This window comes from Poromitra crassiceps, assembly GCF_964638095.1.
Source record: "Poromitra crassiceps genome assembly, chromosome: 13".
NCBI lineage: Eukaryota > Metazoa > Chordata > Actinopteri > Beryciformes > Melamphaidae > Poromitra > Poromitra crassiceps.
Window position 1 is genome coordinate 8,494,673 of NC_139644.1, and position 27,929 is coordinate 8,522,601.

The 27,929-nt window shown below is 46.5% G+C and overlaps 2 protein-coding genes across 2 annotated transcripts; one reads left to right on the top strand and one right to left on the bottom strand.

Annotated features, from left to right (window-relative positions):
• Positions 1-910: 910 nt before the first annotated feature.
• LOC310788109 (ubiquitin-conjugating enzyme E2 Z-like) lies at positions 911-15,286 on the top strand. The gene is made up of 7 exons (XM_083649611.1): positions 911-1,800; positions 3,266-3,338; positions 7,498-7,685; positions 8,338-8,449; positions 11,010-11,122; positions 11,375-11,465; positions 12,367-15,286. The coding sequence occupies exons 1-7, from the start codon at positions 1,328-1,330 to the stop codon at positions 12,544-12,546; spliced, it is 1,230 nt and encodes a 409-aa protein (XP_083505737.1). The 5' UTR covers positions 911-1,327; the 3' UTR covers positions 12,547-15,286.
• Positions 15,287-16,933: 1,647 nt separating this feature from the next.
• Positions 16,934-26,656, bottom strand: LOC310788110 (ubiquitin-conjugating enzyme E2 Z-like). The gene is made up of 8 exons (XM_083649612.1): positions 26,199-26,656; positions 25,643-25,715; positions 24,728-24,915; positions 21,468-21,579; positions 20,945-21,057; positions 19,123-19,213; positions 17,636-17,858; positions 16,934-17,534 (listed from the first exon to the last, which is right to left on the bottom strand). Exons 1-8 carry the CDS (start codon positions 26,498-26,500, stop codon positions 17,521-17,523), a joined length of 1,116 nt encoding a protein of 371 aa, XP_083505738.1. The 5' UTR covers positions 26,501-26,656; the 3' UTR covers positions 16,934-17,520.
• Between the last annotated feature and the right edge of the window lie 1,273 nt (positions 26,657-27,929).

Below are 27,929 nucleotides of genomic sequence, written 5' to 3' on the forward strand. Positions count from 1 at the left end.
ACTTTTCTACATTTCAAAACAAGTGGAGAACTTTCATTTTCATCTGAGGAATATTGTGTTGGATTTTATTGTTTAATTACGCAAGTACCATTTTAAACCTAATTTGTTGATGTTATGCAATTATGACTGCTCTAAAATAAACAAATATTGTGCTTTGGTCTTATTTATTGAGCCACAATTATCCCAGTAGAAATGTAATGTGTTTTGCATTTGCAGATGATAACTAGATGTTAGGATTTCAGTTAATGCAACAATACATTGTTCAGTGTGAAGGTGAAGGGACTCTGTTAATATTTTGTGTAGTGATGTCACCCTCTTGTGGTGCAGGTTGACAGGTTTGCTGCTCTGCATTCTGTTTCTACTCAAAGTAAAGGAATGTTATGCTGAAATGTAGTATGTGGTTGGAAGTTTGTAGTCTGTCTGTAGATACCATTGTCAGCACAATTGCTCAACTTCTCATCACTGATGACATCACTGTCACTGATGATGTCACAATGCCTATGACATCATCAGTGCCTATGACATCATCAGTGATGTCATAATATGATTTTGGTCAATAATGATGTTACTGATGATGTCATAGGCATTGTGACATCATCAGTGGGACAACAATTGAAACAGACAGATTTTATAAGGATTTATTTTTTATACGGATGATTAGATCTGGCATCGACGTGGATGCTGTGAAAAGGACATTGGAAAATATGCAACTGATGGAGCCAGATGGACTATAGGTTTCCCCTCCTCCAAATCCCACTGTACTGTACTACTTTGCATTACTCATAGAATTGCAAAACGGCAAAAAACGTTTTATTTTGAAAGTCTTTCCGGACGCACGGTGGGTTATCGCTCACTCTAGCTTGATTGGTTAGAAATCATATCCTGAAGTTGCGTTGTGTATTATGTTTAGTGAGTGACTGGTAGTAATGTAGCTGGTGAAAGAACACGTATTCCGACACAATATTTCTTTAAACCGATAACGACCCGGTCGGTTTGTTGTTTTGTAAGCCGTTGTCAGGCGGACGACGTTCATTCGCTGACGACAAGGTACTTTTTGGGGGCCTTGGATTGTGAAACACACAGGCGCAGCTAACGACGAATAGCCGTCATCATCATCATGTCGTGGGAAAGGAAGCCTTGTTTTCTGGCCTCCCCTATGTCCTCAGCTCTTCTCCGTTCCCCGACTCTCTGATCCGACTTGACAACAAAACAACTAACAAGCCGAGGTAACTTTACACTCCGCTGTCAATGCAGCTAGCTAATAGTTAACATTATAAATTAGTGATCATCACAGACGGGCTAACTCTAGCTTGCTAGCTCGTTAACCATGGCGGACAGCTTTGGAGAGCAGTCGAACGGTGGTGCCCTTGATTTAGGCGCTACCAACCCGGGCAACGGGGCCCCCGCTGCCGCAAACAGCTGGCTGCCGCCTGGCTGGCAGGAGCTGGCCGACTCTCTGTCGACAGCCAGCGGCGCTTCCTCCGGCTCCAGCCCGGCCTCGCCCGCTCCCGCCGCGGCCGCACAGAGTCTCCTGACCTCGGTGACGGCCCCCATGTCCGCGGTCACAGGAGCCACTGCGGTCGGGTTCGGGGACACCTTCACTCCGGGCTCGTCGCCGGTCGTGGCCGTGTCTCCCGCCGTGCACGCCTCCTCGCATCTCCCGGGGGTCGGGCTCGGGGTGGCCGGGGCGGCAGGAGCGGGCCTCCTGTCCCAGATCCACGCCACCTCCTGGGACCCGACGCTCAGCACCGACTGGGACAACGAGAAGGCTTCTCAGCAGTGCATACTGAGGATCAAGAGGTAACTACAGAAATGACTAAGCATTAAAATATTGAATGTGTTGTGTTGTGTTGTGTTGTCTTGTGTTATGTTGCGTTGCGTTGTGTTGTGTTGTCTTGTGTCAGGTAAGTTGAGGCCTAAAATTGCACCAGCTGGAAACAGAAACGAAAGTAAAGGCTTTCTCCCCGAAGTTTACGGCATTATGGTTCTCAAACTTTTTTCCACACCAAGGACCCCTAAACTGACAAACTGGGTTCCTACCTACCCAAGTCTGGAAAAGTATTAAACATGAATCTGTTCATTTCCAGGTCTTGACTAGAGACGCTATAGATTTATATAATTATATTATAAAAATCTAGAAAAGTATGGGACATGTGGTTGTATACCCACTTTGAGTCCACAGTTTTTGTTGATGATGTTCAGCTCTTATTACCCCCAGCATGGATATCTCAAAATACCCACCAAAATAAAATCCAGTCAAGAACGTAGGTAGGGTCTTGGAAAAATATGCAATTTTGAAATGGAAACCGTGTAGCCTACACGGTTTCCTACATACACGCTTACATGGTGTAGGAACCCTGCCAATCATCTCTATTCTGATATTTGTTGCTGTCAAGAACAATCAGTCTTATCTGCTTAAATCATATTGATCGCCAGACAAAATCTTCAGAACAATTCAAGGTCTGGAAAAAGTATGGGATTTTTTAATTGAAAATGTGGAGGAAGTAGGAACCCTAGCCTGGCATCGACAGACCAATTCACAAATGCATTTGCCAGAGCAAATAAAATGTAAGCTCGCAGATTTGTCAGGTTCCCACGGTATAGGAATCCTGCACAAGACTACGGACCCCCATTTGATAAGAAAGGATCTGTCCCAGGATCCCCCATCTGATAAGATTTTTGTTGGGGACCCCCTGGAACCCCGCTAGGACCCATGGGGGTCCCCAAAGACTGGTTTAGGGAAACTGTCATTAGGACAGCCAGTATGAGCCATGTTAGGCTGTTAGTTTCCAGTAGTTACGATGAGCTAGATACGTTTTCCTTGATGATTTGTGATAATCCCCCATAGCCTCGATGGCAGGTTATTGTTCCATCCTCACTGCTTCTGAAAAGGAAAATTTACGTTAAATTTGGCTAAAATCTAATCTTGACTTTAAAGCAAAAATTATTTACACGTGTTAAAAGTCTACTTAAAATGTACATGGAGAAAGCCCCTGGTGTGACGTGACAGGATACTTGGTGTTTTCCTAAATTAAATATGAGTGGAGTTCTTAATGTGCCTCTCTTAAGATATCTGTGTGTCTACTTGTAAAAATCCGTTTATTTTTGCCTTTAAAATGTAACTGAATATAATCTCACATCCTCAAAAAAAATCACCCAAATAGCTATCTCTCCTTATCTCCCTTATAACTTCCTGTTTTCAACTCTCTCTCTCTCTCTCTCTGTTGTCCTCTCCCTCCCTCCCCCTCTCTCTCTCTCTCTCCAGAGACATCATGTCCATCTATAAGGAACCTCCTCCGGGAATGTTTGTCGTTCCTGATCCTCAGGATATGACCAAGGTAAGATGCCGCAATCCCTCTGACAGGGTTTTCACACATCAGTCTCATACCAACGACCAGGGTCAGACCAGGGTTACTTGACCCATGTTCAAACCTTCTTGACCCATGTTCCAATCTTCTTCTGTCAGTTCACACCAAAGCCACTTTCAGATGTGGACTCTGTCCGTTGAATCAGGTCCGGACATTCCCCGGAGTGACCCTTTCAGACAAGAGGCATGGCCGTTTCCACACATGAGGAAATCTTCAGAGTAGAGAGTGCGGGGGGAGGTTGGGTATGACGTAGTGTGCTGCAGGAATCACAGTGTTTATGCTAGACAGACCTTTAATTACATTTTTCAATGTCGACTACATCAGAGATATCTTTCAGAAAGCAATTCTCTCTCTACTCCATCAAAATACCTTCAACGCATTATTCTGGCAATACGGTTAGCAAATGTGGGCTTGCGATCTGCCAAATAGTGAGCCGTTTGCACGTCGCAAAAAAAAAAAATTCCGTGTGGTTTGGCCGGGGGGGGCAGTGTAGGCTACAGTGTCTCACCAACACCGTAAGACATGACTCTGTTTCTCAGCCTTCCTGTGTGGAGGAGGGGAGGAGCTCGGGTCAGACAGACACATGCTGCAGCATACAGACGTGTGACAGAGGGAGGGAGAGAAAGAGATGGCAGAGATGCAAGAGAGAACGATGCGTAAAGTGTCTTTGGTTATACTTCACTAGAGTCGATGCTGACACATTCTCATTGTCAAAAGTGCAACAAATCTTTGGCTTGTAAGCACACGGCATGCCCACTCCTCACTCAGGACAGGAAACTAGCTCACCTGGTAGAGTGTGAGCACACGCCCACTCCTCACTCAGGACAGGAAACTGACTCACCTGGTAGAGTGTGAGCACACGCCCACTCCTCATTCAGGACAGGAAACTAGCTCACCTGGTAGAGTGTAAGCACACGCCCACTCCTCACCCAGGACAGGAAACTAGCTCACCTGGTAGAGTGTAAGCACACGCCCACTCCTCACTCAGGACAGGAAACTAGCTCACCTGGTAGAGTGTAAGCACACGCCCACTCCTCACTCAGGACAGGAAACTAGCTCACCTGGTAGAGTGTAAGCACATGCCCACTCCTCACTCAGGACATGAAACTGGCTCACCTGTAGGGATGGGTACCGAACTCGGTACTTTTACAGGCACCGCCCGAAAGGGGGCGATACTACCAAGTATCAGTTCACATGAAATCAGACGGTACCTCATTTCGGTACTTGAACGCATCTGAGTAATAGAAGAGAGTGGGTAAAATAGAAATTCCGACGGAACCTTAAGGCAACACGCGAGAGCGCATTACGTCAGTACGTCACACACCTGAAACATCAACAAACAGGACCAGCCGAAAATGTGGCTACACTTTACCAAGATAGACTCAGACAACACTGGTTGCAACATTTGTGATGTGAATTGCAAAGCTGGCCAGGGAAACACCTCAAACTTGAGGAAGCATGGTCAAACACAAGATATATTTAGCTAAATGCTGAAGACTGTAACGTCTTAGATAGGCTGAGGGTGAATGAAGCAGATACCGCATCGCAACTAACGTTAGCAGCACCTCCTCAGCTGTAACGTTGAGAGAGGCATCGACTACAACATCAGGTAACGTTATTTAATTAGCTAGCGTTAGCTGGATAAGTTGTTTCACTGCCATTGTGGTTGTTAGATAACGAGGCTTTTCACTGTCTTCACGACGACTGCAGAACAGAGATCGCTAATGTTACTCTTGCTGCAGTAATTGTCAAGGGTTCAACAGAACGTATTTCCTCAGCCTCCATACTAGCTATCAACATGAAATAAAAAGCATTTGAGAGCTTAAACCCATGGCTTTTTATTTGGAAGGGGTACATTTGCCATAATCTTTATTAACATTTCTTAAAATGCATTAGAATCTTTTTATTTTTACTTTTTGGGGTTAAAGATAAAAAAATGTTTTAATGAACATTAGGGCAAATATAATACGAAAAGCCAAAGGGTTAAGCTCTAAAATGCTTTTTATTTTATGTTTCTATGTGCTACAGAGCCTGAGATATGAAGGCTTTAGTGAATACCGACCGCTCTCTCTGAGAAGTTTGGACTGTAATTTTTTTTGTTATTAGAGCGTGTAAAGTACCGAAAATGGTACCGTTTTGGGTACCGTACCGAATTCCAGGTACTGGTATCGGTTCAAATGTGAACGGTACCCATCCCTACTCACCTGGTAGAGTGTAAGCACACGCCCACTCCTCACTCAGGACAGGAAACTGACTCACCTGGTAGAGTGTGAGCACACGCCCACTCCTCACTCAGGACAGGAAACTGACTCACCTGGTAGAGTGTAAGCACACGCCCACTCCTCACTCAGGACAGGAAACTGACTCACCTGGTAGAGTGTAAGCACACGCCCACTCCTCACTCAGGACAGGAAACTAGCTCACCTGGTAGAGTGTGAGCACACGCCCACTCCTCACTCAGGACAGGAAACTAGCTCACCTGGTAGAGTGTAAGCACACGCCCACTCCTCACTCAGGACAGGAAACTAGCTCACCTGGTAGAGTGTAAGCACACGCCCACTCCTCACTCAGGACAGGAAACTAGCTCACCTGGTAGAGTGTAAGCACACGCCCACTCCTCACTCAGGACAGGAAACTAGCTCACCTGGTAGAGTGTAAGCACACGCCCACTCCTCACTCAGGACAGGAAACTAGCTCACCTGGTAGAGTGTAAGCACACGCCCACTCCTCACTCAGGACAGGAAACTAGCTCACCTGGTAGAGTCTGAGCACACGCCCACTCCTCACTCAGGACAGGAAACTAGCTCACCTGGTAGAGTGTAAGCACACGCCCACTCCTCTCTCAGGATAGGAAACTAGCTCACCTGGTAGAGTGTAAGCACACGCCCACTCCTCACTCAGGACAGGAAACTAGCTCACCTGGTAGAGTGTAAGCACACGCCCACTCCTCACTCAGGACAGGAAACTAGCTCACCTGGTAGAGTGTAAGCACACGCCCACTCCTCACTCAGGACAGGAAACTAGCTCACCTGGTAGAGTGTAAGCACACGCCCACTCTTCACTCAGGACAGGAAACTAGCTCACCTGGTAGAGTGTAAGCACACGCCCACTCCTCTCTCAGGATAGGAAACTAGCTCACCTGGTAGAGTGTAAGCACACGCCCACTCCTCACTCAGGACAGGAAACTAGCTCACCTGGTAGAGTGTAAGCACACGCCCACTCCTCACTCAGGACAGGAAACTAGCTCACCTGGTAGAGTGTAAGCACACGCCCACTCCTCACTCAGGACAGGAAACTAGCTCACCTGGTAGAGTGTAAGCACACGCCCACTCCTCACTCAGGACAGGAAACTAGCTCACCTGGTAGAGTGTAAGCACACGCCCACTCTTCACTCAGGACAGGAAACTAGCTCACCTGGTAGAGTGTAAGCACACGCCCACTCTTCACTCAGGACAGGAAACTAGCTCACCTGGTAGAATGTAAGCACACGCCCACTCCTCACTCAGGACAGGAAAATGACTCACCTGGTAGTGTAAGCACACGCCCACTCCTCACTCAGGACAGGAAACTAGCTCACCTGGTAGAGTGCGTTCCACTAAGACAGTACTTTGCGTGGCCGACCCGGGTTCTACTCCAACCCCTGGTCCTTTGCCACATGTCATCCTCTCTCTCTCCCCACTTTTCCTGTCAAGCTAACTGTCCTATGCAATGAAGGTAAAAATGCCCCAAAAAATAATCTAAAGAAGAAAAAAAGGTTTTTAAACATGAGTAGCTCTTTGAGGCTGAGGGTGCTTCAGATCCGTTTGTGCAGCCGCGCGCTCACAATGGATAATTGTGTTCATACATACTCCCCATCTGAGTTATGTCTGAATATCTTCAGACATAAGTTTCCTTTATCATCATCATCAGTCAGTATATAAATGGGAGCTAGGGCTCTGTCTGTTTCTCTCTCTCTCTGTCTGTCCCACTGTGATCTGTCCCACTGTGATATCATAAATCCCACTCTGACATCATCAGTGATGTCATAAATCCCACTGATGAAATCCCACTGTGACATCATCAGTGATGATCTGTTCTACAGCCTGTTCTGTCTGTCCTCCCTCTCTGCATCCTTTCTTCTCTGGCTCAGATCCACGCGCTGATCACCGGGCCGTTTGACACCCCGTACGAAGGAGGCTTCTTCCTCTTCCTGTTCCGCTGCCCCCCCGACTACCCCATCCACCCGCCGAGGGTGAAGCTCATCACCACCGGACACAACACCGTCCGCTTCAACCCCAACTTCTACCGCAACGGCAAGGTCTGCCTCAGCATCCTGGGGTGAGTGAGGATGACTCTGGAAGAGCTGATTTTCTGTCATTTCTGTGCTGTAGAAACGCTTTGGAACCCGTCAAAAGTAGTAGAAGAAGACTTTGGTTTAGAGAGTTGTGTTGCAGTTGACACTGACAGGCACATTGCCCAGACATCATGTTGACCACCACAATCTTCTAAATCCAGTCACCAAATGAACGGTTCTGTGTGTGTAATTTTTACAACAAAACATTACCCCATTCATTTTGAGACGTCAGAGTAGTTAAGAGCATTTATTTTCACTATAATTCCATCCACTCCATAAGTAACACAATGACAGAATGTATGACTATTTTGGTCATGGGTTTTCATACCTTCTGTAATAAAACATCTAAAAGAAAAGATCTTATCGGAGATGGGGGACCCTGGGACAAAATCTGATCAAATGGGATGTCCGTGGTTTCCTGGCTTCCTGAAACAAAAAAATCCTGTCTGCAGTAATGTTTAATGCTTTATATTACTGCCCTCAGCCCTACAAAGACTTTTAAGTAAACATGGTAAGCTCTGTGTGTGTGTGTGTGTGTGTGTGTGTGTGTGTGTGTGTGTGTGTGTGTGTGTGTGTGTGTGTGTGTGTGTGTGTGTGTGTGTGTGTGTGTGTGTGTGTGTGTGTGTGTGTGTGTAGGACGTGGACAGGCCCAGCGTGGAGTCCAGCCCAGAGTATCTCATCTGTCCTCATCTCCATCCAGTCTCTGATGACGGAGAACCCCTATCACAACGAGCCTGGCTTTGAACAGGTACCATCATGTGTGTGTGTGTGTGTGTGAACCCCTATCACAACGAGCCTGGCTTTGAACAGGTACCATCACGTGTGTGTGTGTGTGTGTGTGTGAACCCCTATCACAACGAGCCTGGCTTTGAACAGGTACCATCACGTGTGTGTGTGTGTGTGTGTGTGTGTGTGTGAACCCCTATCACAACGAGCCTGGCTTTGAACAGGTACCATCATGTGTGTGTGTGTGTGTGTGTGTGTGTGAACCCCTATCACAACGAGCCTGGCTTTGAACAGGTACCATCACGTGTGTGTGTGTGTGTGAACCCCTATCACAACGAGCCTGGCTTTGAACAGGTACCATCACGTGTGTGTGTGTGTGTGAACCCCTATCACAACGAGCCTGGCTTTGAACAGGTACCATCATGTGTGTGTGTGTGTGTGTGTGTGTGTGTGAACCCCTATCACAACGAGCCTGGCTTTGAACAGGTACCATCACGTGTGTGTGTGTGTGTGAACCCCTATCACAACGAGCCTGGCTTTGAACAGGTACCATCACGTGTGTGTGTGTGTGTGAACCCCTATCACAACGAGCCTGGCTTTGAACAGGTACCATCACGTGTGTGTGTGTGTGTGTGTGTGTGTGTGTGTGTGTGTGTGTGAACCCCTATCACAACGAGCCTGGCTTTGAACAGGTACCATCACGTGTGTGTGTGTGTGTGTGTGTGAACTAGGGCTGCACAATATATCGTTTCAGCATCGTCATCGCAATGTGCACATGCGCAATAGTCACATCGCAGAGCGTGCAATGTCAAGTAAGGCAAATTAACTCATAACATACAGTAATGCACGCCCTCTCTGTGATGTTCTAAGCTCTTTTCCTACTAACTATAGTACCTTTACTCACTTAGGATCCTGCAACTCACCCTGTCTGCGGCTAAAAACGCACTCACTTCCTACTACGTCAACCGTGCACGTTACCCACTAGGCCATCTTCTTAAACAGGCAAGGCTTGATAGACCTATTTAAGACTTTTGGTGAAAATTCCTGTTTTTTTTCATATCGCAATATATATCGCAGAATAAAAAAATATTGCAATGTCCGTTTTTTCCAATATCGTGCAGCCCTAGTGTGAACCCCTATCACAACGAGCCTGGCTTTGAACAGGTACCATCACGTGTGTGTGTGTGTGAACCCCTGAACCCCCACCACAGCAAACAAGTTACTAAAGTAAGTGTGTGTGTGTGTGTGTGTGTGTGTGTGTGTGTGTGTGTGTGTGTGTGTGTGTGTGTGTGTGTGTGTGTGTGTGTGTGTGTGTGTGTGTGTGTGTGTGTGTGTGTGTGTGTGTGTGTGAACCCCCACCACAGCAAACAAGTTACTAAAGTGTGTGTTTGTTTCTATAGCCGTTTTCGGACCAAACATTTCTGGGCACCCTGAGGGGAACTGCCCACTGGGGAGGTCCCCCGAGAACTACTTCCTTCAACGGCTTTCTAATTCTAATTTCTAATTGAAGTTAGGGTTAGTTCATTTTGCCCGTGAGGACCTTCATCCTCTGCATTTGACCCATCGTCTACTAGGAACCTTCCTAGAACTAGGAGCAGTGGGCAGCCGCAGTGCAGCGCCCGGGGACCAACTCCAATATATGAATGAATAACTGCACAGAATGAAAAGTTTGCAGCGCAGCAGTGGAGCTGCTTGGGTTTGAGTTGTATCTTCATTCTTTCATTTAATCACATCTGTCTTATTGTGCCACTACGTGGTCCCAGGCCAATAAAACAACGACGCAGCCACTCTTTACTCTATTCAAGCAAGCGTTGAAGGTCCTTGAAGGTCCTGGATAAAAAACCTAACAGCTATCATTACTGTAACATTATCAAGAAATATAACTTTCTAACATTCGAGAATTTCCTGCTGATGGCAAATGTCAGTTTGTTGTATAGGATCTTCCACGGCCTTGCCCCCCCCCCCCCCCCCCCCCCCCCAATTTAACAAATTTGTGACAAACCGTAACACCAGTGTGAGAACTACAAGAGCCTCCACTAGAGGAGACTGTTGCGTGCCATTTAGATCCACGAAATTCAGTCAATCTGCATTCACAGTCAAAACGGGCGGGCCGTGGAACACCCTGCCAGTGGCTGAGAGAGGGTCAGTCCTGTGGCCACCTATAGGCATTAGTGTGGTCTCATGTTGTTGTGTTCTGACATTGTGTATTTATTTCTGATCATCTCCTCATTTACCACTATGTGATCTTAGGGGATTGCTATCTACCTATGTGTTATATTTGACTGTGTTATATATTACTAATAGTAAGTATTATCATTTTTTGTACCATGTATATTGTTTAGACACTAGGATTTTCTTTTATTTCTGTATTTGATATGTACTGTGTGCGCCCAGGGACTACAGATGCAAATTAGCTCTTAGCTATCTCTGGTGCAATATGTTTATTGTGTACTGTCCCTGCTCAAATAAACCATAAAGATAAAGATAAAGTTTGAATCAAACGACACGCTGCTGCTGGCTGTGGTGGAGCTGGTGATCAGGAAGCTGTGGTAATGATGGAGGGGTGTCTCTGTTTGCCTCAGGAGCGCCACCCGGGGGACAGCAAGAACTACAACGAGTGCATCCGCCACGAGACCATGAGGGTGGCCGTCTGCGACATGCTGGAGGGCAAAGTTCCCTGTCCTGAAGCTCTGGGGTGAGAGCAGACACACTCCTCCCTCTCCTCTTCATCACTCTCTAACTCTCTTCTCCTCCTCCCTCTTCCTCTTCATCACTCTCTACCTCTCCTCTCCTCCTCGCTCTCCTCTTCATCACTCTTCATCACTCTCTACCTCTCCTCTCCTCCTCACTCTCCTCTTCATCACTCTACCTCTCCTCTTCTCCTCTTCCTCTCTTTTCTTTCTTTGACCTCTTTCTGAAAAGGCGTGTGTGTGCGTGTGATTTCCAGGAGTGTGATGGAGAAGTCCTTCCTGGAGTATTATGATTTCTACGAGGGAGTCTGCAAGGAGAGACTGCACCTACAAGGACAGAACATGCAGGTGACCGTCTTTCTCTTCATCCATCTCTCTGTCTCTTCATTTATCCATCTGTTCATCTTTAATGCATGTCTCTTTATTAGGCATGGAAGGAAAGTTTGCCTCAAGAAACATCATGATCCAAAGAATTGACGATTTCAGAATCTTTTTTGTGTGATTTACGGCTGCGGTCTAATATCTCAAATCTACAACATTTAATTCAGAATCAGGGCTTGACATTAGACGCCAAATGCAGGTAGAATTCGGCAGTGGCATGTATCACAGTAACAGTAATAACATAGTAACACAGTCACTCTTACTGGCTGCTTTAGCGGGTGGCAAAATGTCCCTCGTGTACGTGTGTAATGGGAGGCGAACAGAGATACAGAGATGGAGTGAGCAGTTAGGGGCGGATGAAAAAATGTAAACGTTAAAATGGGTCGCCAAATCTGAGTTTGATGCGCACACACCGTAACACCAACTTTAATGAAACCGAAGATCATTTCCCAAGAACAAAATTGTGACTAGTGGAAATGCTGAGTGGCGAGTAACTTTGGAAAACCTCTGGCTAGTGAGCATTGTTTGAACACTAGAGATTTTTAGCTTTAGTTGTAGCAGGAGACAAGATGGACTCTGGCCAAACTGAAACTGAGGACGCTCTATCTTGTGTTACAGGAGAACGCTGGTGTCATTTTACTTTGCTCCTGTCACAAGTAAAAAGGGATTTTCGTTCAGATTTTGCTAAAAATATCGTAATAATATTGAGCCACAGAGTCAGTAATGCGCATCGAACCGAACAGTTAGCTCAATTGTTACATCCCAACAATTTGTCTTGTCTGTTCTGTCGGTATCCATCTGTTTATATTCATATCGTGTCCCTTTCGATCCTCATCTCTCTCTCTCTCTGCTCCCTCCCTCTTCCCAGGACCCGTTCGGCGAGAAGCGCGGCCGTTTCGACTACCAGGGCCTGCTGGCTCGCCTCGGCGCCACCCACAGGCGGATACGGGAGAAAACCCCGGCGGAGAACGACCACAACGACGACTCAGACTCGGACACCAGCTCGTCGGGGACGGACCCCGACAGCCAGGGCAGCTCCCAGCCCTGACCTGCAGGGCGGCGCTGCACTCGAACCCGGGCCGAGAGCTGAGCCAGGGCGCGGCGAGGACAAAGGGACCTTTTTTTGTTTTGTTTTGTTTTGTTTTTTTGAATGCAGTGGAGGAGGTGATGTCTCCATGCTGCAGGGAGTCCATGATACAAGATACAAGCTGCTGAGCACGAGATGCTCACGCACTGTAGATAAGGGACATGTCAACATCTGGGCTGTAGCTAAGGGACATGTCAACATCTGGGCTGTAGCTAAGGGACATGTCAACATCTGGGCTGTCGATAAGGGACATGTCAACATCTGGGCTGTAGCTAAGGGACATGTCAACATCTGGGTTGTAGATAAGGGACATGTCAACATCTGGACTGTAGATAAGGGACATGTCAACATCTTACATGTCAACATCTGGGCTGTCGATAAGGGACATGTCAACATCTGGACTGTCGATAAGGGACATGTCAACATCTAGACTGTCGATAAGGGACATGTCAACATCTGGGTTGTAGATAAGGGACATGTCAACATCTGGGTTGTAGATGAGGGACATGACAACATCTGGGTTGTAGCTGTCTCACGTTTGCCACTTGGGCAGCTCACCAAGCATCATATGGAGGGTCATGTTTGATTCTTAACGTTTAGACGGCTGGTAAAACAGAGGAAACACCTACCAGGTTTTGAGATGTATCAGCTACTGTGGTTTCCTGGGCTGAAGCTTTGAATACGCTGTAGGGAGCGACAAAAGAAGAAGAGGCGGCAGCGTTCTAAAGCTTAAAATTGTTTCACCCTGAAATGCAAACTGAGAAATTTTGTCTTTCATTTACAGCATTTTCTACTTTTTTTTTTCTCCCTATGGGGACCCAGTAGAACTCTTTTTCCCTATGGGGACCCAGCAGAACTCTCTTTCCCTATGGGGACCTAGCAGAACTCTCTTTCCCTATGGGGACCTAGCAGAACTCTTTTTCCCTATGGGGACCCAGCAGAACTCTTTTTCCCTATGGGGACCCAGCAGAACTCTTTTTCCCTATGGGGACCCAGCAGAACTCTTTTTCCCTATGGGGACCCAGCAGAACTCTTTTTCCCTATGGGGACCTAGCAGAACAACGAAGGGACCAATATCTAGAAGGGCGAGGGGACTGGTCCCAAGTGGGCCGGAGCGGTGGGAGACGATTGCTGTCTTCCTCTATGGCCTTCTCTTCTTTGCAAGGGACTGACGAGGAGGGAAGGAAGGAGACACTGTAGTATTGAAATGGACCCCCTCAAGTGTGGAAGGGAATTTAGGAGGCGGCGACGCGTTCTGAGTCCGGTGCCTTGTTTGCCCTGGCCAGGGTTAAGCCATGCCACGGTTTCTTTCGGACCGGACCTCGCCTTCCAAAGACCAGGCCAAAGCTGACCACATGATCCCACCTGCAGTACTGACGGGTTACTGATCCTAAAAAAAAAAAAAATGATTCCTGTATATGATGAAAACGCTCTGCTTAGCTTTCCATTTTAAATAGTGCGATTACATTTGTATCTGTTTCACCAGATAAGCAACTCGTAGAAAAAATATTGAAGTTTCATTGAAATTCACCGTTGTAGCATTTGTTCTGCTGTTTTTCTCATTGTTGTGCTGAAAGTAATGCTAACTCGCTATTTTCAAATCCTGCTGTTCTGTCGCTTGCTGGCCGATCAGTCGAGGAATTGATGCAAGGCAAGAGTAACTTTCTACATCAGTTACTGTATAGCCAATCTGGGAACCCAGAGTCTGTTTTTTATTTGAAAAATAGACTCTGGGACAGCCCTACCGTTTTTCCCGGCTTCCTGTACAGCGCGCCTCTCCTGCCACCGTCACTTCCTTTTCCGCGTTTGTTTTGGCTATTCACTATTAACGTTAACGCATAAACACACCGCATAGAGGACGTCAACTCGTCTTACAACAACAGTGGAAAATGACTGGAAAGTCACGGCGCAAGTTGCTGTTTAGACTGTAAACAGTGGAGCACGGACGCGGAAAAGGAAGTGACGGTGGCAGGAGAGGCGCGCTGGACAGGAAGCCGGGAAAAACGGTAGTCTATTTTTCTAATAAAAATAGACTCTGGGTTCCCAGATTGCTGTATAGCAGACTGCAATGTTTGGAACGTCTGCTCTCTGGTATTGCCTTTCCTAACATTGCAGCATTGTAAAGGGTCAACATAGCTAGCTGGTAAACGCTAATTAGGTAGCATTAATTGAAGAAAAAAGAAGAAAAAAAAAAGATAAAATAGCCAGAGTTTACAGCGGCAACGATGGTGCCGTTTTCCAAACATTGTTAACCATTTAGTCTTTCAGATAAGTTGGAGAGAAGTGGGAAGATTTGAATGGCTGGAATCAACTTCTCCATGTTGCACGTGCCAGGAGGAACTATTCATTCGACCAAATCACATCAGTAGGGAAACGAGGTGAGGCAGGATTCTGACCGTGAGAAGGTCGACTGTCATTTTGTCTGTCGACGGTGTTGCTCACAGTCTGAACGCAGCGACGGTGTTGCTCACAGTCTGAACGCAGCTTAGGGATGTTTTTCTTTCGGCTTAGTTGCCAAGCGACTCGCTCACAAAGAACACAGGAAGAGAAGGCAGCAGAGGTTTTAGAGCTGTATCAGAGCAATCTAGTAAGAGAGTGGCCCCAGCGGAGGTCCAAATTGTGTGACTCAGCAGCCAATGAATAGCCAGGAAGGAGGCTCGCGCTACGTTTGAATGTTAAAAATAAAGCTGATAATATACAATTTGATTCTTTAAACGTCTGACCCTTTCAAAGTACATCACAAACTGTCCAATTTTGCTGCAACTCAACAGCGCTGCTTAATCCAGAACCTTACTTCCGGGAACTTTTGTGAGGTAAAAACTGGTCCATTGACGTGAATGGAGATGTCGCCTCTGAGCTGTATGAGCCACAGCAGCGCGCGCCACACAAATTGATTCCAGTTGATTGGCTCTTCCTCACGCTCTGTTCAGGAAGCATGTCAACATGCCAGGACGGGATTGGATGAGCCTAAAAGCATGACCCCTCTCCTCTCATCGGTTGCTGCGGGTTGAGCTGTGATTGGTGGAAAATGTTTGATACAACACCATTTGCATCTGCCCTTGCTGTCAGTGTTGTTGCTATTTGTTTTGTTTTTGTCAAACTGTGTAATTCATGCGACTGAAGATTGAAATCTGAAATTAGGTTACAATCAGTAGATCAACAGGGCATTCAGTGACATTTGTTTGGATAAGTTCTAGACTGGTTGTGCAATGAGGCTCCCAGCAGAAGATACCTGATCCACTTCCTGGAGGTGACCTGACCCCGGCTTCACTGGCTTCTTACAGCAGGTTTCTATGCAGGTCTGGACCAGTGTATCATTTCAAGGTGTTTGAAAAAGTCTGTGTTGTACAGAACCTCTGCAAAAGAATGAATAAAAATATTGTTCAGTCCTGATAACTTGTGACTTCAGTAGACTTTATATTATACTTTATATTACTGATAACTTGTGACTTCAGTAGACTTTTGATGCAGTTGTGCACCTCACAGCTGTTTTCCAAAATGTTCTCAAGGGAACATCAGTGTTGGGCAAGTTACTTTCAAAATGTAATATACTACATATTACTAGTTCCTTTCATTTGAAAGTAATACGTTACTTTACAATATTACTGTCTGTGTAGAGTAACTCATTACTTATTACACTACTTTTGCATTACTTTCACCAAAATAACTGCAGTAGCAGAATGACATCGGCGCCCCGGGAACCATCCCGAAACATAATTTAAACCATTTTGAAGTGAGTGTAAACCATCCAAAATTCTGAATGTTATCCTTTTCCTTTGTTAGTCATCTATATTGGTTATTTGCATAAAAACAGTTTGATTAGGAAATGATTTAAATGTGTGATTTGATAAAAAAAAAAAAAAAAGTAACTCAATTTGTAACTTGAGTTACTTGACCAAGTAACTGGTATATTACTGAAATCCTATAAGTAATATAAGTTATATTACCGAGTTACTGCTAAAAATAATATTACATGTAATATGTTACCCCCAACACTGGATAACATACTGACACTGGTATGATCATACTGTCAGCGTCGTTTTGCAAAATGGTGTTTATAGCTTTCAAAGTGTTACCGGACGGGCGGTAAGACATAGCCTGGGTAAACCCAGCCGCCACGTGACCTGCTCTCAGTCACTACACACTTGTGACTCGTAAGCAGGGTAAGCCTGAGAGCAGGTCACTGGGGGCTGGGTTTACCCAGGCTAGGTAAGACAGACTAAGAGCTGCACTGAGATCATCTTGCCTCCAGTGTGGTCTAGATCAGACTGCTCCATGCTTTGTTCTGACCCTGGAACAGTAAACTGACCAGCACCTGAACAACAGGGATTAGGCGGGTTCATAACATTGCTTTATTTTTTTATTAAAACTTTCTTCAACCAGAACAACAAATTCTTATTTACAATAGTGACCTTGCAAGTAGATGAGACATGTATTTTGGTCCTAAGCATGAACATCATTTCCTGTTTACAATAGAATCCTATAGTATAATATAAAATGAAAATAAGTACACAAACACATTTTTTCAAGGTCCTGCTTGGTCAAGAATTCTTATAATAATAAAAATAAATACATTCCAACCAACCGTCTGTTGGATTTTTTGTTGTCGTTAAATCGAGTATTTAGGCAATACTGTCCATTTTCTGAGGAATGAATAATAAGGAACAAGAACAAAACACTGCAGGGAACAATATAATAATAATAACAATATAATAATAATATCCTCTTTGCCGTTGATTGGAATCGGCTCGTTCAGAGTTCCCATTCAGGAAACGCTTCTCGGAAAGGGAGGAAGGGAAGAGAAGAGGGAGAAGTGAGGGAGGTGTGGCCAGGGTTACATAGCAAACAGGATGAGGAACGCCACCATCAAACAGAAGAGACCCATAGCCTCAGACAGAGCGAAGCCCAGGATGGCGTAGGAGAAGAGCTGCTGCTTCAGGGAGGGGTTCCTGTAGAGAGAGATGACATCATGTCTGAGTCTCACTACTGACATGTACAAGAACTTAAGAGCTCACCATGAACTGACAGAAAGCAGTTAGGCCACTTTTACCACAGGAGCTGTCCAGAGAGCAAACAGTGGATTCTGAAGAATCTTCGCTCCAACAGAACAGATCTTCCCAGAAGCTGGTGTCTGAGTCTGAGTCTGAGGGCGAGTCGTCGTCATCGTCGTCGTCCTCCGCCGGACCTTTCTCCTGGATTCGCCTGTGGGTGGCGCCGAGGCGACGCAGCAGGACCTGGTAGTCAAAATAGCCACGCTTTTCCCCAAACGGGTCCTGGGAGGAGGAGGAGGGAGGGAGGAGGAGGAGGAGGAGGAGGAGGAGGAGGGAGGGAGCAGGGAGGGAGGAGGGAGGGAGGGAGCAGCAGAGAGGGAGGGAGGAGGAGGAGGAGGAGGAGGGAGGGAGCAGCAGAGAGGGAGGGAGGAGGAGGGAGGGAGCAGCAGAGAGGGAGGGAGGGAGGAGGGAGCAGCAGAGAGGGAGGGAGGAGGAGGAGGAGGGAGGGAGCAGCAGAGAGGGAGGGAGGAGGAGGAGGAGGGAGGGAGCAGCAGGGAGGGAGGAGGAGGAGGGAGGGAGCAGCAGAGGGAGGGAGGAGGGAGGGAGCAGCAGAGAGGGAGGGAGGAGGAGGGAGGGAGCAGCAGAGAGGGAGGAGGAGGGAGGGAGGAGGAGGAGGGAGGGAGCAGCAGAGAGGGAGGAGGAGGGAGGGAGGAGGAGGAGGAGGGAGCAGCAGAGAGGGAGGAGGAGGGAGGAGGAGGGAGGGAGGAGGAGGAGGAGGGAGGGAGCAGCAGAGAGGGAGGAGGAGGGAGGGAGGAGGAGGAGGGAGCAGCAGAGAGGGAGGAGGAGGGAGGAGGAGGAGGGAGCAGCAGAGAGGGAGGGAGCAGCAGAGAGGGAGGGAGGGAGGAGGGAGCAGCAGAGAGGGAGGGAGGAGGAGGAGGGAGCAGCAGAGAGGGAGGAGGAGGGAGGAGGGAGGGAGGAGGAGGAGGAGGGAGGGAGCAGCAGAGAGGGAGGAGGAGGGAGGGAGGAGGAGGAGGGAGCAGCAGAGAGGGAGGGAGGGAGGAGGGAGCAGCAGAGAGGGAGGGAGGAGGAGGAGGGAGCAGCAGAGAGGGAGGAGGAGGAGGGAGGGAGGAGGAGGAGGGAGGAGGAGGAGGAGGGAGCAGCAGAGAGGGAGGGAGGAGGAGGAGGGAGCAGCAGAGAGGGAGGAGGAGGAGGAGGGAGGAGGAGGGAGGGAGGAGGAGGAGGGAGGGAGGGAGGAGGAGGAGGAGGAGGAGGGAGCAGCAGAGAGGGAGGAGGAGGGAGGGAGGAGGAGGAGGGAGCAGCAGGGAGGGAGGAGGAGGGAGAAGGATTGGAAAGGACAAAGAGTCGTGTGTAAAATGTCATATATTCGACTGCAGCTGAAATCACACAAAAAAATCCAAGTCACAATGACACATTTTTTGCATGATGGAATTTCTTGTCAGGAACATTCCTTATATTCCTGATAAATGAAAAAACATTAAAAGTGACAGATGGATAAATTAACATAGCTACACCAACAGACGGTCACCTGCATGTTCTGTCCCTGTAGCTGCAGTCTCTCCTTGCAGACTTTCTCGTAGAAATCATAATACTCCAGGAAGGACTTCTCCATCTTACTCCTGGAAATGACATGGGACGGGTCCGGTGAGTGAGCATCGAGTGACAGAGAGATTTAGATACAGAGTGAGAGAGGGTGACAGAGAGAGTGAGAGGGTGACAGAGTGAGATACAATGAGTGAGGGAGGGTGACAGAAAGAGTGAGAGAGGGTGACAGAAAGAGTGAAATACAGGGAGAGAGTGAGAGAGGGTGACAGAGTGAAATACAGGGAGAGAATGTGACGGAGAGAGAGGGTGACAGAAAGAGTGAGATACAGAGTGAGAGAGGGTGAAAGAGAGAGTCAGCAATTAGTGGCTGAGTGAATCAATTTGCTACATGCAGTTCTGCAATGAAGTGGGAATTTGAGTGGGAAAAGAAATAGTGTTTCCATCAGTGCTGGTACTGTAGAAGGCCGTCACAAAGCAACGATTCTACTCAAGTATAACCTTTGATTCTACTGAAGTATAACGAATGTTTCTACTGAAGTCGGATGTCAGTTTTTTCCACAGTTAATTTTACTTTCGATTAGCCGACACCCATTGCCGGTAAGTAACCGGTTATATATTTTTAAACTGTTGACATCCCTCTAACCATTGATTCTACTGAAGTATAACCACACTTTCTAACGTTTAAATGTCCGTTCTCTCTCTCCACCATCTCTCTGTGTGTGCTGCAGCACCCTCATTTCAATGCTTACTGTACATTATTAGTACTGTTAACAGTGTTGTATGTGTTGCTGCAAAGTCATCATATTGTGTGGCACGATATGTGGGCGGGACTATATCGCAATATTACAATTTTGGATATTGCCCATTAAGCCTAGTGCAAGAAGATCTCCAGCAACTCCCTCGCACATGTGACTGGAGACATATTTCTCTTCGTGCAGAATCATTTTTAATAGCACATGCGAGCAGTGTACAGCGCTGCTCAGTCCACTGTGGTATCAGAGGGAGGAAGAGGAGGGAAAGAGCTTGTGGTGGAAGGAGAGACGAAGGCTAACACACAGTAGATCTGACTGCAGTCATGATGCCATGAGAAAGAGGTAAAAGAGAGGAAGAAAAGAGAGGATGAGGAGAGAAGAGGAGAGGTAGAGAGTGATGAAGAGGAGAGGGAGGAGGAGAGGTAGAGAATGATGAAGAGAAGAGGGAGGAGGAGAGGAGAGGTAGATAATGATGAAGAGAAGAGGGAGGAGGAGAGGTAGAGAATGATGAAGAGGAGAGGGAGGAGGAGAGGAGAGGTAGAGAATGATGAAGAGGAGAGAGAGGAGGAGAGGAGAGGTAGAGAATGATGAAGAGAAGAGGGAGGAGGAGAGGAGAGGTAGAGAATGATGAAGAGAAGAGGGAGGAGGAGAGGAGAGGTAGAGAGTGATGAAGAGGAGAGGGAGGAGGAGAGGAGAGGTAGAGAGTGATGAAGAGAAGAGGGAGGAGGAGAGGAGAGGTAGAGAATGATGAAGAGAAGAGGGAGGAGGAGAGGAGAGGTAGAGAGTGATGAAGAGGAGAGGGAGGAGGAGAGGAGAGGTAGAGAATGATGAAGAGGAGAGGGAGGAGGAGAGGAGAGGTAGAGAGTGATGAAGAGGAGAGAGAGGAGGAGAGGAGAGGTAGAGAGTGATGAAGAGGAGAGGGAGGAGGAGAGGAGAGGTAGAGAATGATGAAGAGGAGAGGGAGGAGGAGAGGAGAGGTAGAGAGTGATGAAGAGGAGGAGAGGAGAGGTAGAGACTGATGAAGAGGAGAGGGAGGAGTGTGTCTGCTCTCACCACAGAGCTTCAGGACAGGGAACTTTGCCCTCCAGCATGTCGCAGACGGCCACCCTCATGGTCTCGTGGCGGATGCACTCGTTGTAGTTCTTGCTGTCCCCCGGGTGGCGCTCCTGAGGCAAACAGAGACACACCTCCATCATTACCACAGCTTCTTCCTGATCACCAGCTCCACCACAGCCAGCAGCAGCGTGTCGTTTAATTTTTCACTTTTAATTCAAACTCAAGCCGAAGCCTCGCGACTGCTGCGTTGTGTTGACGTTGCATTGGCAAGGGCTTATTCTCTACAGCTGACAGTGCATTGATAGAATGAGAAATAAAGATGTTTTCTGCTGTATTGACTAGCATGAAAATTCAAATTAAATCCTAAAATGAATGGCAGTTTACATACACCATGTGATTTTCGTCTCTGGCTGTACAGTATACACACAGGGTTCACACACACACATGATGGTACCTGTTCAAAGCCAGGCTCGTTGTGATAGGGGTTCACACACACACACACACACACACGTGATGGTACCTGTTCAAAGCCAGGCTCGTTGTGATAGGGGTTCTCCGTCATCAGAGACTGGATGGAGATGAGGACAGATGAGATACTCTGGGCTGGACTCCACGCTGGGCCTGTCCACGTCCTACACACACACACACACACACACACACACACACACACACACACACACACACACACACACACACACACACACACACACACACACACACAAAGGTGACATGCTTATAGCCGTTGTAGCGCTGAGGACAGTAGAATTCTGCAGACAAGATTTTACATACCGTAAATTCCGGACTATAAGCCGCGGCTTATTTCCCGTTTTTTGGCCCCTGCGGCTTATATAACGGTGCGTCTTATCTATGGATTTTTTCAGAAAAAAAAAAAAAAAATACAAATAAAATCTCTCTTTTTTAGCACTCTTTCTAACTATAAATCCACTTCTGTTTTAATTTCCTCTCTTGCCCTCTTTTCACCACACCACGGACACTGTGTGCACTGTAAAAATAAACAACGGTGGTGTTGTGTTATGTTGTTTTGTTGAAATGTTACGGTAATACGGTAAATGGGAGCTTCCTCAAACAGCCATCTCTTTCCCGACAATCCCCTCTGTGCGTGACCACTTACATATGGTAATTACGGTAAGCAAACGGCCACTCGGCCATCAACTCCCTCCCCCGACTACCAGGAGAAAATCACAAACTTCGGCGAATTCACACAAAGGAAGATCAAGGAATATTCCATCGAACCGGAGCAGATCATAAATATGGATGAAGTGCCTTTGACGTTCGACCTGCCACTCACTCGGACTGTTAACAAGAAGCGCCCTGGAGGATTCTTTCACCAAAAAAAAGCTTTGCTCGTTCTCGACAGCATGAGAACGAGCAGTAGAAGCAACACTCTCACTTACCATGGGGAAGGTACGCAGAAATTCACACGACGCAGCTTTCAAGTTGAAAGCAGTCAATCTCGCATTAAAAGAGGGAAACAGAGCAGCCGCGCGTAACCTGGGCATCGATGAGTCAATGGTGAGGCGTTGGACGGTGCAGCAGGAGGAACTGTCTCAGCACGGAATATTATAGGAGTGTGAAAACATCCACAATCACCAACGGGTTCCAAAACGCTGGACTGCTGCGGGATGAAGAGGATGACGCCGCCACAGCTGGCGCTGAGGGCCGTCAGAGGCTTCAGAGGCTGTTCGATGCCGACAGTGATGAAGAGGAGTTTGTTGGTTTTGAGTGACAATGAAGGAGAGAGGAGAGTGGTTGACGAAGCCACCCTGAACCTGTTCGTTTCCGACACTGAAGATGAGGACTTTGGTGGTTTCAGTACGCAGGAAGAAGAGGAAGACGAGGATTAGTGACTTGACTTCTCTGGTTACAGGTTTGCTGCACATATAGCCTATTGTTGTGTGATTTTGTCTGGGGATTAGTGACCTGACTTTTGTTTTGTTTTGTTGAAATGTTAATAAATGGGAGCTTCCCCAAACAGCCATCGCTTTCCCGACATTCCTCTCTGTGCACGAACCCTTTCATATGGTAATTAAACATCAAAACACCCGCGGCTTATAGACCGGTGCGGCTTATAGAAGAAAAAAATAGTCAATTTTGGTCCCGCGGCTTATAGACCGGTGCTTCTTATAGTCCGGAATTTACGGTAATTTGTTTTAGCAATAATAACAATAACAGAGATGTAATACTACATGCACCTTGTAAAAGCGATGTTTAATTATACTGCATTATGTATTGCGTTAGATTTATGACCTGTTTGACGTGAGTGAAAGTGCTGTTCCCTACTGTTTAAAAACTGTCATTAGAGAAAGAAACAGGAAAGACGTCTGTGTGTCAGAAATGAACTTCTCCTTTTATTAATGTCACACTCCACTGACTCCTTCAGTCGACTGTCCCAAGTTTCACTCTGACATTTACCAACTGACGAGTGTTCAATGTAAAGGATATGCCCAAATAAGCTGTTCCTTTCACTTGTGTATAAATGACAGTGATTCTGTGCTTATGTCCGAGCTGTCTCTCCTCACACTACATTACATTACATTACATTACATTACGTCATTTGGCAGACGCTTTTATCCAAAGCGACTTACAATAACACATTTTTGTCAGCAATAGAGCAATCAACTATGGAGCACAGTCTATGACAACTACAACTTCTGAAGGAACAGTGGTACAAGTTTAGGTTAGTGGTACAAGTTTAGGTTAGTATTTTTTTTTTTTTTTTTTTTTTTTTTTTTAATAAAGAAAGAGAGAGAACGAAGTTAGTTCAAGAAGGGCCCAGATGGAGCCTGAAAAGGTGTGTCTTTAGTCTTTTCCGAAAGATCGGCAGTGATTCAGCCGTCCTGACCGAAGGTGGAAGCTCGTTCCACCATTGAGGTGCCAGGGACGAGAAGAGTCGAGATCGGGATGAGCGACTTTTGAGCCCCCGTAGCGAAGGAGGGGCGAGGCGACCTGCACTGGTGGAGGAGCGAAGGGAGCGCTGAGAGGTTTGGAACCTGACCATAGATTGCAGGTACAGGGGAGCTGACTGGTGTGCAGCCCTGTAGGCCAGTACCAGTGATTTGAATTTGATGCGGGCCGAGATGGGAAGCCAGTGGAGCTCCTGGAAGAGGGGAGTGACGTGAGAGAATTTGGGTTGGTTGAATACCAGACGGGCTGCAGCGTTCTGAATGAGCTGAAGCGGTTGGATGTCGGTGGCAGGTAGGCCGGCCAGGAGCACGTTGCAGTAGTCCAGGCGGGAGGTGACAAGAGACTGGACCAGGAGTTGAGTCGCCTCTCTTGTGAGAAAGGGACGGATTTTGCGGAAACACACTACATACAGAGTGTTGTTTTCACTCACCTGGATTTCCTGCATTCTTTGATAACTAAAGAAGAAGAAGAGCCTTTTTCTTCTGAGACATTTCTCCGTCACAAACACCAACAACACCACCATCGATTTCCTTGTATGTGCAAAACACACACACTGCGGCCAAATAAAATAATTCTGATTCACAATAATTCATTCTCTTAACTACTCTGACATCTCAAAATGAATGGGGGTCATGTTTTGTTGTTGTAAAAAGGATACACCAGTATTCATTTGGTGACTGGATTTAGAAGCTTTTGGTGGTCAGCATGATAACTGGGCAATGTGCCTGTCAACTGCAACACAACTCTCTAGTCTAAACCAAAGTCTTCTTCTACTACTTTTGCCGGGTTCCAAAGCGTTTCTACAGCACAGAAATGACAGAAAATCAGGTCTTCCAGAGTCTTCCTCACACTCACCCCAGGATGCTCAGGCAGACCTTGCCGTTGCGGTAGAAGTTGGGGTTGAAGCGGACGGTGTTGTGTCCGGTGGTGATGAGCTTCACCCTCGGCGGGTGGATGGGGTAGTCGGGGGGGCAGCGGAACAGGAAGAGGAAGAAGCCTCCTTCGTACGGGGTGTCAAACGGCCCGGTGATCAGCGCGTGGATCTGAGCCAGATTAGAAAGAATGTAGAGAGGGAGAGAGAGGAGGAGAGAGATAAGAAATGATGCAAACAGGGAGAGAGGAGAGATAAGAGGGGGGGGGGGGGGGGGAATAGCGTGATCCTTCCATGCTCACTGTCAGGCGAAAAGAAGTGTCTGGCGACTGCACATGCATCTGAGGAAGCATGTGCTATATTCTACAACTCTTCCCAGTTGGGCAGAGGGGGTGGAGCAACGATTTGCAAAGACATGACATCACAGTAGGAGGAAACATCCCTAAAGGGGCCCCCCATGTCATTCCCGTCAAACTTGGATGATTCACTTAAGATTCTCATTCAAAGTGAAACCAGACATTCAAGAGAATGTAGGTGAATCATTCCTGTCAAACTCACATGATTCAACCACATTCTCTTCAATTGTGAAAAGTGAATGAAGCAAAATGAAGAATGAAGAAGAGTTATCTGGAAGTCAGAAACTATTCTGAACTCTGAAGACATTTGATTGAGTTTTTCTGTTTATGGCTAGCAATATTAACGCATCAAAACAAAGCAAACAACAATCCCAAAGCAGCAGAAATACATGATTTATCTGGTCAAAACAATGTCGCTGCAGTGCAGACTAGACTGCTACATACAGTAGATACACTCAGAGGCTCTGACATCCGCACAGAGCAACTGATCAACCAAATTGATCACAATGTGAAAACCCTGTCAGAGGGATAGCAGCATCCTACCTTAGTCATATCATGAGGATCAGGAACAACAAATATTCCTGGAAGAGGTTCCTTATAGATGGACGTGATGTCTCTAAAGAGAGAGAGAGAGACACAGAGAGAAAACATTGAAACCATGAAGTTATGAGAGAGATTTGTATACAACTAGTGGGTGATTTTCTTTGGGGATGCTAGAGTAAAGACACACCAAATACACTGTCACATCAACCCAGGGTCTTGTTCCACATCTGTGTTAAGTAGACTTGTACTTCAGACTTGTACTTACAGAGAGCATCTAGTTTTCCAAGATGGCAGCCAAGTCAGTCTACTGTTTGTCAAAGTTTTGCACATAATCCATAAGGGTTGGTTTTTATACCTAGACGTGAGAGCGGCACAATTGTTTGATGGGAAATGCGTTGACGTTCACCGGGCGCTAATGCTCAGTATGAGCGAGAAGCGCCCGGCTAGCGGGCTAATAAGGCATTCAGAAACTTCGGAGAAAGCTTTTACTTTCGTTTATTTCCACCTGCGTATGTTAGTAGTGTAGTTTGTAGTACACATAGTAGTAGTCGTTTACCTCTTGATCCTCAGTATGCAAGCCTGGGAAGCCTTCTCGTTGTCCCAGTGGGTGCTGCGGACTTCCGTCGGGTCCCAGTGGTTCCAGTGGATCAGGGACAGGAGGTCCGACGTGTGCCCGAACTCCCCCGGAGGAGTGGCTGCAGTCACCGCGGTCAGGATGTGCGCGGCCGCGACGGGAGCAGGCGGGCTGGCAGGAGCTGGCGGCCAGCTGTTGGCGGCAGCGGGGGGCCCGTTTCCCGGGGCGGTAGCGCCTAAATCAAGGGCACCACATTTCGACTGCTCTCCAAAGCAGTCTGCCATGGTTAACGAGCTAGCCTAGCACGCTAATTTATGTTGAGTGTTTAGCTATAGCTGCCTTGGCAGCTGGGTGTGGTGTAAAATTACCTCGGCTTGTTTTGTTCAAGATCAGAGTCGTGGACATTGATGTCTATTATGGTCTGGGAAGAGATCTGACAGGAAGCCGCAACGTACTCAACTTCAGGATATGATTTCTATTCTAACCAGTCAAGTTACAGCGAATGATAACCCACAGGACTTCCGGGCACAACTTTCAAAATAAAGCTATTGACGATTGTTTTGCAATTTTATGAATACCGGTCAGAAGCGTCACGCCCATTGAAACTGAGGCAGTTGCCCCCTCAGATTTTTTGAAAAAAAGAAAAGAAGGGGGAAGTAAAATTCATGCTGTTAGTTATTATAGGTATAGTTTGCATAGCAAGTTAGTTGGCTATATTTGTACTACCATGCAGCTAAAGTTAGCATTGTAATGTTAGCCAGAGCTGTTATGGCAGTGAGCTGTTTTTACCACTACCACCACCATCACAGGTAAATCCATTTGATGTCTCCAGGTCAAGATGCAGTTCTTTAAAATAATTTGCATTGTGGATATAGTCTTTTTATGTGAATAACATTTTGGGTGAAGCAAGATTGAGCTATTTCAAGAAAAGTGGCAGCAGTTGTAGAAGCTAGTGTCGAAGTGACTAAGCTAATAACCATAAAAGCACAATCACCGAAATCTCTAAATAAATATACAGTATTTACCGTAATGAGTTAAGGAGCAAAATATTGATGGTTAAAACTTAATCATGATATCACAACACTCTAATCCCAATGATAATTTAAAATGAGATATTATAAATCTGGCTTCAAATGGCCAACATTTTAGAAATAGCTAAATGGACGATTGATAGATAAATCAATCAATCATGAGTGGATTCAGCACACTTTATCTGGGCAGACTGATTGAATCATTGCAGATCTATTCAGACCTTAGGTCGCCACCAAAACTTCTCTGCTGGGGACCTTTGGTCGCTGCCGAATGTTTATCTCAAATACATATACAGTATTTACCCTAATAAGAAAAGGAGCAAAATATTGATGGTTAAAACCGAATAATGATATCACAACACTCTAATCCCTCTAAACTCTAATAAAAAAATTATAATTTGAAATGAGATCTTCCTCTAAATCTGCATTTAGAATGCATTTCTTTCATTTTCAATCTGTTGCATTTCCCCCAATCTAAATCTCGAACACAGTATACAATGGGGATGATTATGTTCTTATGAGTGTTTATTTTCCGATTTTTGTTTTTTCTTTGTTAATGACATCTTGTTCACCCTGGTCCCTGTGTAAACGATTCTTACATGATCTTCTGATAATTACTGTCTCCCTCGTGGTGAGTTTGTGAACTGCAGGTGTCTGAAGTATTTCACCCTCAGTTCATGCT